Here is a 10,913-nt window from a genome sequence, read left to right on the forward strand (position 1 = left end):
TTCTCTTTCTTTTCCTGTCAGAGACCTCATGTCAAAGGAAGCAATTGTGAAATTATAAGTGGGCAATTAGACAATGAGAAAGAAAAATATCACTTCCAAATTTACAATCTTTAGCAACCATGTTTTTCAAAGAGCCTAACAATTTGGAGAAGCAGAAGATCCATTCACAATTGCTTTAACATGTTGACTAACGTAATGCAATGTCATGAAATGTGCACCCTACGTCTTGAGATGTAACTTTCAAACAACTAGCACAATTTGCTCAAATGTACAATTAGAATGACCTGTATTTTTAGTGTTATAATCCAGGGGGAAATTTTCTAATATGAGGAATTCTAGAAATAGTAATAATTAGGACTGAGCACTAGAACAGGAGGCGGTTCTATTCCCGATCTGATATTAACCAGAGTGTGTCTTTAGGTAACTCAGTTAACCTTTTCAAGGCACAATTTCTTCACCTGTGATAGAGGAACCAAACCAGACGTTCTTGGAGTGCATGATTTTATTAGACTTAATTCTGTAATACAATATTTCCTCACTTTTTTTAAAAAGAGAGTTTGCCTGAAACATAGCCTGGGCTGTATACGTATGCTGGTAGGAAATCTGCTGTGCGTAATATCTGTAATACATTCCTTACATAAACATTGACAATTGTGCCTTCAATGCTTTGTATTTAACAAGCGAGCTTAGACAAGCCAAATGCCTAAAGGAAACTCCATGGCTTGTTCACAGACTGGAACCCCATTCCCTCACACGCATTTCACGCCTACCTTCTATTTTCTCACGCATCTTCTCCTAATCCCCCCATGGCCTGGCCTCTCTCTGTTTCTGTTGTCTCTTTGGGATTCTTTCTTCCACAGACCTGCATATTCTCCTTTTCTAAGCTTTATTTCAGTTCCAACTCCTCCTCACGCCATCCCTAGCTGCTCTTTTGGTCTCCACAGGAGACTCATGGGTGCCCTGTGCCTTCCCGCCTTTTTAGGCGAACAGATACCATGTCATCTACACCTTCGGGTCACGATTAAATCTCTTCCTGTGAGTAGGAGATAGCACTAATGGAGCCAAATTCAGTAGCCGAATAAAAGAGAAAAACTTTATTCCACAACTCAGAAGGAGCCCTGACCAGACATCTTTCCAGGACCTGCCTTCAGACACCATGAAGCTAGCCTGGGAATGGCAGAGGTGGGTATCCCCATCACACTGCTTTGTTACATTTAGTAGAGCATGAGTGATGGGGAGCAGTGTGATGGCAATGTGAGAGTGAGATGCACCAGCATTCGGATCCTGGCTGCTTCACTTCATTGCCGTGTGTCCGCACAAACATTTAGCTCTCTGAGCTCCAGTTTGCTGATTTAAAACATAAGGATAATAATCTTTTCTTGGTACTACCTCATCACAATATTAATACTAGTTCTAGGGTAGTTCTCAGGATTAAAGATAATGTATGGATAGGGTCTGTCACATAAAGAACTGAAATTGATTCTTCTATTTATCATTATTGTTGTTGTTGTTGTTAATCTCCTCTGAGGTTGGTAGAAGCCAAATGTTTTGGGGTTGTGTTTTTTTTTTTTTTTTTTCTGTTAGAGAAAAGTAGACCACAGAACATTATGAGTGACCTGGCCATGGACACACAGTTGGATGGTGATGGTACCTAGAACAGCACAGAATTCCCTAGTAGCAGGTTCTGCATATTTACCAATACTTGGTATTTGTGGAAATGTCCTCATTTAGTCTCTCTAAAACTTAGGAATCTATTCTTTATTTTCTTCTGGTTTTTCATCAGAGGACTTTGTGCACTGTGACTCTAAAAGAGGAGGAAAATTTGTCAGCTCATCTCTGTTGGCAGATTTGCAGGACTACTTTGAGCAGACTATTTCGCCATGCCATCCAGAAAAGGGAAAAGCCTTCGGGTACTATTTTGGTATGTGCAATGCAGAAATGTGATTTTGTACTTCTTACTGGTGCCAAAGTTTATGTGGAAGGAAATAAGCTAGCTATATTTCCCAGTGAGAAGATCAAATGAGTTATATAATTTTCACACAGATCATGAGCTAGAACAGAAATTGTGTGAATTAAGGTTTGCCACAATTAAGAATCTGTGGACACTTTCCAGTGGGAAGAAAACAAAATTCAGATTAACGTTTTATCAGGACACCAGAATGTCTGGGCGTGGTGTTCAGACACCTAACCAGGGTATCTGTGTTCAAATAAAGGCTTTTGGAAATTCTCCAGGTAGGACAGCAACCGAGAAACAAGGGCTTTTACTCTCAAACACACTGTCTGGTTACCAACCCTACAGTAATTAACCTGCCTTAACAAAATCCTGAAATATAGCCATTGTTAAGTACAACATTCAAACTGGTGAAAACTTTCTGTATAATTTCAAGTTTGCTGTGTTTAAAATATTCTGAATCTGCAATGTTTCAGATACCGCTATTTGATGCTTAATGGATAGAGACGATATTCTCACTCAACCTGGGTTTGTGCTTGCCTATGTGTGCAGGTGTGTGTGTGTGTGTGTGTGTGTGTGTAGAAAAACAAGAATTTCAAACGATCTGTCTCTGTGATCCTATAAAAATATCCTGGCATATTGGTCAAACACAGCTCTTCGACCTCCATAAAAAGAACATTAGACTAGTAATAAAAGTGTAAGTCATAAAACAGAACATTTAAATGAAAAAAGCTCTTTCCCATTTATTTATTAAAAATATATACCTTTTTGGCTTAAAAGGTATTTGTCATTTGTTTATATTACCTACTGAATTGATGTGAACTCGTATCTTTGAATAGGATGACTAATGAGAACAAAATGGTGAGTCTGAGCAGGGGCACAACCATTATGATGCCTTGTATAAAAGAAATGCATTAGGCACACAGACAATCAGCCTTATCACATGTAATGTTGGATGATTAAGCTTGAAAGACCTTTTACTAATTCTAGGTGTGCTGCCGGCTGCAATCGCCACCGTAAGTGATACGACCATCAGTTGGAGAGTGCTTTGGAACTTTAAAGGCAAACGAAACCTTTTCTTCAGTGGAACATTCCTTTTTAACCTGCTTTTCTGTTCAACCTGATAAGGCCTTGGATATGCTTGTTTGAGAGTTTCTTTCAAGTTGAACAATGCCAAACCAAATTAACAAACTTGTTCATAAAGCGAGGTACCCCGCTGGAAATCATCATGTGTTTTTCAAATCACCATGTAATATTAATATATTTAGTTACTGTCAAGCATAAACCCCTTCGTCAGCAGACAACTGGCAGCATAAACTAAAGATGTAAGAAAAATGAATTCTATCCATTAATTTAATGTTTGCTTAACATTGAGTTTGGTGGTGAGTTGGGACAAGAATACTTGATTTTAGGGGCTGAACCACTTAACCCAGTGGCCACAAGGATGTAATCTCCACCCTCTTACCTTCTGCACATGGACTGCCAGGGTCTCCACTCTTTCTCTGTACCTGGTCATGGGGACTTGTTGAGGGGACCCTAGCAGCTAACTAGTGAATCAGTATGGGGAGTGGACACTGTCCACCAACGCTTTATGTCTAGAGGGATCCTGTGGAGGGGGAACTCAGCTGAGGAAGAAAACTATGGAAAAAACTGTCATCTTTGTCGATGTGCCTTTCTTTGAAACTATATATTCCTATGTTTACCAGTGGGAGACCACAGGCAGTAACTTTGCCCCTGTGAATACTCTTTCAGTGTGCGGAGAGAGACAGTTGGTGCAGTGGTTAGGAGCACATGCTCTGAATCAACCCCTGGCTCTACCTCTGACCCGGCTTTGTAAACCCCAGGCAAGTTGTTCAATTTCCATGAGTTTCTGTTTCTTCTTCTCTGAAACATAGATAATAATGGCGTTTTTCTTAATGAGAACCTTTGAAAACGGAATGAGATGGTGCAGGTAAAGCATTTAGCTTGCTTTATTCCTAGTATCTATTAAGTGCTTCCTAAATGGTTGTCATTATTACCATACAAACTGTAAATAGCACTCCGTTGGTTACTCTCTCCTTTCCTGTCCATTAAAATAGGTCCATTTCAGGAATGCTCTGGAACCCGAACCACCTCTAGAATTTGGGGAGGAGGTAGGGGCTTAAGTTATTGTCTGAGGTAACAGAGAAAGGCTTGAGATACGTGCTTTGGGCCGGTCTGTGATGGAAGATTCGCTCATGTTTCACTTTTCCATTTTAATTACTAAGGTCTTGGGAAACTATGTGTAAAACAAAGTGTCATTATTCTAGAGCATTTTACTGACATGTTAATTCCTGCTATTTATTCATCCTCCAAAGGAGATACAAAGCTCATTCTCACTGGCTTCTAAATGAGTCATTCCGAAGAAGCTTGGTAGTGCATCCTGTCAACCCCTTAAATAATTGGTGTACTAATGTCTTCTCCAATTTTCTAGAGGTTCTTTAGTGGTTCATCATGCGTTGAAGTTTCAAGGAGGTAATTTGCAATCCAATTTTTGTGGCTCTCACTTTGAAATCTGTTACCCCCAGGATATAATGTTATTAATGCTCATTCAAACTCCATGCATAGTCTTCAAGTAATTATTCTATAGCTTGCCCTGCTAAGGAATTTGTAGAGGGTTATTTGAATGGGTCAAAGGGAATGTAATGATTTGGGGCTATTTCCACTCATGGAAAAGAAGTGACATTTGTGAGATGTTTGTTCCTAGAGACACATTTCAAATGCATTATGAGGCATTTTTGCTTATAAAATTTTAGATTAAGTGATATGTATGTACCCCTGTGAAAGGTACTTCAAAAGTGCACACACAGACTCTTCAAAGGCATATACTTAATTCTCTGGTTTGCATCCTCTTTCATAAAAGTGTTTTCCTTGAAGCCATACAGCTGCAATCCATATGTGGTCAGCTTCTAGCTGACCTCAGGTGTGCTCCATCCTGGAGGTGGAACCCAGAAATGAACTGATTTCTCCTAGAACACATAAGGGGTCCGTACATGGATGAAAGTGCTTTAGTATAAAACCACAGTGGCTTAGCAATGCGACAAGTGGCCTGACATGATTTAGCTTAAAGTCAGGTATCCCATTTTCTTTCTATTTATTTTCCCTTTTCATCATGGAATCTTCTGCTGTCCACATTTTTTCTGGAGAAACTATTATCTTTCAACAAAATTATCTAAACCATGACCTCAAAATCCCTTGTGAGAGAGAAAGGGCAAAAATAAATGAATCAATTAATTACTTTAAATAAACAGGATACCTCTTTTTTTTTTTTTTTTTTCTTTCTTTTCCTACGGGTCATGGATAAAGGAGTCACCCATCATTTTTCTGAGACTTATGCAAGTCACATACATCTTTCTTAAAACTGAAACCATTTTTAGAATTTGGGACACCTAAGAGAAATTTGCAAATATACTGTCCTCTACAAGAACCATCTGACAATGTCCCTTCCCCCCAAGTTTCAAGGCAATGGCTATCCCTCAATATAGATAAGCCTCACCCTCATCAAATACAGAATCTACTATCTGTACTTGGAAGTGCTAAACCTCCATATTTGGCTGAAAAGACGGCCAATGAAAGATATTTATAATTCAGCAACACTCTAATATTCTCTATTGCAATCCAGGTTTTAATTACAGAACATAATTTTATGACTAAAACCATTTAATTTCTCTAACCCTATCCATTGTATCTCTTTTCTACCTCTGACTTAATAAACCTCTTGCCCCAAAAATGTCTTCCTAATGCAATGGACCACGGTGCATGGAATCACTGTACCTGTCAATCTTTATAACCCTCCCATAAATTGTTCCTTTCTTAAATACTGCATTTTGGTAAGTTAGAGGTTCATTATGATTACATCTGCATGTTAATTGCTTATCCTTAATACTGCTCAGCACAAAATAAATGTACATGTAGAAATCATGCAAAAGCAGATTGTGTCACATATTTTTAAAATATTATACATACATATATACATACGTAATTATACAGGTATGTACAATTTTTGTTAGCCATGGAAAAGGGCCAATAGATTGATGCCTAGAGCTGCAGACCCAATTTTAGAAGCAGATATGAGCACCATAGTAATTATAATAGGGGAACGCTTGTGTGTGTGTGTGTGTGTGTGTGTTTTAATAAAGCAGTCAGTAATTCTAGTGCTCTATAAACATCCCCAGACCTCATACAACCTGAGCATGGCTGTATGCAGTTGAATTCTTACCAAAAGCTCACAGAGTTCTAGATACGTACTCGTGGACTGAAAACACAAATCCCGAAATATTGGCATCATGGCCCCAGTGGGCCACGGACGCTGTGCACACCGGCAGAGCAGGAGGGCCAGGGAACTAGCCCCACACTCACTCACACAGGTATCTCTTCCCTGCAGGCCACCCAGCAGCGACACCACCAGTGATAATCACCCCTGGCTGGCAGACACTCACAGGCACACTCGGGGGAGCTCCGGAGAAACCTAGGGGAAGGGGGAGGGTCGGGCATTTAGGGCAGCGGCGCGCGCCCCGGCACAGTCTCCGCGCCTCCAGCACCGTCCAGGACCCGAATTCGCTCCGGAGCTGCCCGCAAGATCTGCATTATGCCAAGGAGCTGGACCAACTCACCTCCACGAAATAAAAGCAGGGCAAGAGGGTCACGCTGTCCTTGATCACTTTGCCCTTTGGCCTCTCCTTCGCCGACATCCCGGCCGCCTGCCCGAGTCCGCGTCCTTCCCCGGGCGAGGTGTGCACCGCGCAGCCGAGGCGAGCTGCCTTCTCCAGCCGCAAGCGCCCGGCGCCGCTGATGTCACATTCCCCGCGGGCGCCGCTGGAGCCAGCGCGTTGCATGCAGCGCCCCCGCCTCTCCCCGCCCCTCTTTGCAGCAACCCGGCGGCTCTCTAAACGGGCAGGTCCCCTTCCCCCCCCCTCCTCTGGCCCCCGCTCCCGGTTTTGCTCCACCGAGAGACGTCCAGCTCCCTCCTACAAGCTGTTGCTGCAATGGCTTCCCCTCCCTGCCACCCTCCCTCGGCTCTCCACCGCCCTTGCCGGGCTCCGCGCTGTCTGAGCTTGACGTCAAGAATCGGAAAAGGGGGGACGCACCCCTGGATATTGCAGCAGCGAGGCTGAGGAGCTAAGACACCCACGCCCCCCTGGAAAGCCTCCTGGGCCGCTCCAGGCTCTTACTTAAGGATTGCTGGAGAGCAGAAGCCCAGCTCCTGCGCACTGACCCACAGCATGCACACCGACCTCTACCTGCATGAAATTGAAACTTGGATCCCATACTGAAAAGTAGGCCGTGGTGGGAACTTATTGAGAGCTGGCAGCTCTCCAGGAATGAGGGCCTCTAGGAGACTCCCTGGCTCCCTACAACACCTTCCTGCTGATAAACACCATCACCTGCCTGGGAATGGTGAGGGTTCCCTGCACCAAGGGAGGCAGATGTGTGGGCTTCCTCACTGAGCCCAAAGGCCAGGGCGTGTTCTAGCCGCCTCATCACACCTCCAGAACAAAGCCAACATCACAGTCTTCACTGTAATCGGAGGCACCTCTTCTTCCTTCACCTTGTTGACAGTGAGCTTGGCTGGTCTCAACTTGGTGATTATTCTGACAACCGAGAAGAGTCAAGTGATACAAAGGAAAAAAACATCCAGCAAATATAAAACACTGTACACACTGTATTATACTAATAAAGATAACCCACTTCCATGATCACGTGCCCCAATCTCTTCAAGGTCTCCATTTCAAGCATCTGACTCCAATTCCAATTCCCTCATGACCTCATCTAAACAATGAACTCTCAAATGCCCCGGCCTCCAAATACCATCACATTGGGGGTTAGGGGTTCAGTCTAAGAATTTTGAGGGGACACAGAAATTCAGTCCACAGCACACGCCAGTAGATCTTTGGCAGCAGGGACACAATCTGATCCACCAATGTCCACATTTCACAGGCAGTACAACCTTATGCCCTCATTTTCTTGGGTTCCAGAGCCCAGCTGTACAAACCTTCATTTCCACCTCCCTATGCACCACTCCTAGCAAGCGAAATCGCGGCCCCAATTAAACCAGATTCTCTACCCTCGCCAGAACAACTGAAGGTGTGTAGAGAAAAACACACAACCATGTGGTGGTGTCTCACATTCGACTGATGACCATGAACTTCAAACAGGCCCCACTACCCCACAATCCTAGTATTTTTCCAGAGTCTGTTCACTTTCTCACTCTCTGGGGACCAACTCACACTTTTTTTTTTTTTTTCTTCGAATCTTGTCATTCTCAGCTAATGACATCAACTCATTTCACCCAGAGAGTGGAAGTAATCAGAAGAGAACTATGTTACCTTCCAAAGCTGACTACTTGCCCCCATCCCTCACCCTCCACATCAACCACTGTCTCTTTCCTGGACAAGCACAATAGCCTCCTGACTGTTCTACCAGCTTCTACTCGTGTTAGCCCTATAACCTACAAACTATTTCTTATGCGGGAGGAGCCAGAATGGTCTTCTGAAAAGTAAATCCAATTGTGTCACTCCTCTGTCCAAACCCTCCAAGAGCTCTCCATCACACTCAGAGAAAATCCAACCTCCCCATATCTTCTTTAAAGCCCTACCCCAGGGCTCTGCCTGATTTATTGCTGTATGCCTTAATGATCTGGAAATCCCAGTCTAGCTTTGCACAGCCTCAGGGACTTTGCACTTATTGTTTCTTTCTCCGGGAATGCGCTTCTGTCAACATTGTAGGGCTTAACCTCTTACTTAATTCATACCTTTGCCCAAATTTAAACTCTTCAGGACCACTCACTCCACCTAAATAGCATTAATCACCTCAGGCCTCCATTACTCTTTATCCTTACATATTATTTTGTTCTTCTTCATAGAATTTGTCACTATCTGATAGTTTATCCAGTATTTATTGGTCAATTTTTCATTGACTTTTATTGACTTTATGTCCCATTAGAATATAAGCTCTAAAAGGTCAGTAAGTCTTATCTAGTAACTGAAATTGTGCCTGGCATATAGGCATTCAGTAAATATTTGTTGAAGAAATGAATGAATCAATTAAATGATGGAGGTGGGTGGGGGTATGGGTAGAAAGAAATAAGCAATGCATATAAAACCATGTAACGTAGTTTCTTCCACATACTAACTGTTTAATAATTGTTAGTCGATTCTGTTTATCAATCATCATGCTATTAATCAGCAATTATACTTCTCATTACTACCAAAGTTCTTTTGTGGGTGTTTCCTTTTTTCAACTCTCTTAGTAGCTCAACAGAATTTGTGATTCTGTTGCGGTAGCGGTAAAAAATAAGAAGATTTCTGAATTTATCATCCAGGAAACTCAATTTTTCTATATGAAGGGGAGGTGAAACAGAAGCCTAAAACTGTAGCTCCCTAATGTCATTAGGCAAGAGCTGAAAACCTGTGATAAAATGTCAGAGATGCATGCTGACCACACCTCAATAATTCAAGAAATTATTGAAACATTAGAAAGGTACTTTCCTTTTCTCTCTAGGTGGCCTGACCAGCGTGACCTGACCACATGGTCCGGGATCAGGAAATGCTTCAAATTCAAAGCCAATTCCTACTTAAATCCTTTATCCCTCCCTTTACCAGAGTCTCTTTTCTTCTCTCTCACCTGTTTTAAAATATTTTCTTTTCCTTCTAAAGTCATTTCACAAAACAATCCAGCTACCTTTTGCAATCCCCCAAATACTAAACACAATAATAATTTTACATTGGGGTAACAGTGTGATGTATTTTACCTATTTTAACTTTTGATGTTCAAAACAACGCAATGAACAGGGCAAATTATTTCCCTCTTTTATAGAATAATCTTGTAGATGGGATTCAGAGGTGGAAAACATTAAGAAGAAATAAAAGACTGAACCAGAAGAGAATGAGATTTGGAGTCAGAGACCAGAGCTCAAGCCCAGGATTTATATTTGAAATCTGCTTTCAAGCAAGTTACTCCACATTTCAGTTTCTTTCTTTTTTTTTTTTAAGATTTTATTTATTTATTTGAGAGAGAGAGCACGAGCGGGGTGGTGGACGAGCAGAGGGAGAGGGAGAAGCAGGCTTCCTGCTAAGCAGGGAGCCTCAAACGGGCTGGATCCCAGGACCCTGGTATCATGACCTGAGCCAAAGCAGACACTTAACCGATTGAGCCACCCAGGTGCCCCAACATTTCAGTTTCTTAATACATAAAATGAAAGACGTATTGGTGCCATATGACAGCCCCACTTGGGAGCTCGAATGTGACAATATATGTGAAAGCACTTGGGACATTATCAGATTGGTCCATCCATTCATCTATCCATCCTTTTGACCTACAAATATTGATTGACCCCCTACTATGTGGGAGGCACTTTTCTTACTGGATACCCATTGGATAAAATAAGAGATATGGTTCCTGCCCTCACAGAAATCAGAGTCTAATGCAGGTGGAAGGGGAGAGACGCACGACAATAAATTAATCATAACAATAGAAAGCACTTACATGATACTCACTGCAGATGAGTCACTTTTAGAAATGCTTTGCACCAGTTAACCTCATTTCAATCTTACAACATCTTTAAGAACTGCATAGTACTGTGTCACATTTTTCAGTTATAGGACCTGGGACTCAGAAAGGTTAGTTATTGTACGTAAGGGCAACAACTGCAATTAGCTGAGATTTTGAACCCAGTAGATTACTCCAAGCTCTGTGATTTTTTTTTTTTTTTTTTGCAAGCTCCGTGTCCAGTGTGGAGCCCAACACAGGGTTTGAACTCACGACCCTGAGATCAAGACCAGAGCTGAGATCAAGAATCGGATACCCAACCAACTGAACCACCCAGGCACCCCTCCAAGCTCTATGATCTTAGGGGCTACTACACACACTGCCTCTCGTAACAAACATATAATTACCTCTTGTGATGTGCGCTACTAAGGAAACAATTAGGATGCAGTTGTAATTA

The 10,913-nt window shown here is 42.2% G+C and overlaps 1 protein-coding gene across 1 annotated transcript in view; it reads right to left on the reverse strand.

Annotated features, from left to right (window-relative positions):
• PLPPR4 (phospholipid phosphatase related 4) overlaps positions 1 to 6,811 on the reverse strand; it is a 41,723-nt gene extending 34,912 nt beyond the window's left edge. Inside the window, exon 1 of the mRNA XM_036069554.2 lies at positions 6,583 to 6,811. Within this exon, the coding sequence (XP_035925447.1) occupies positions 6,583 to 6,804 (222 nt within the window). The 5' untranslated portion in view covers positions 6,805 to 6,811. The remainder of the gene's footprint in view (positions 1 to 6,582) is intronic.
• Positions 6,812 to 10,913: the final 4,102 nt, after the last annotated feature.

Source organism: Halichoerus grypus, chromosome 5 (genome assembly GCF_964656455.1).
Source record: "Halichoerus grypus chromosome 5, mHalGry1.hap1.1, whole genome shotgun sequence".
NCBI classification, from domain to species: domain Eukaryota; kingdom Metazoa; phylum Chordata; class Mammalia; order Carnivora; family Phocidae; genus Halichoerus; species Halichoerus grypus.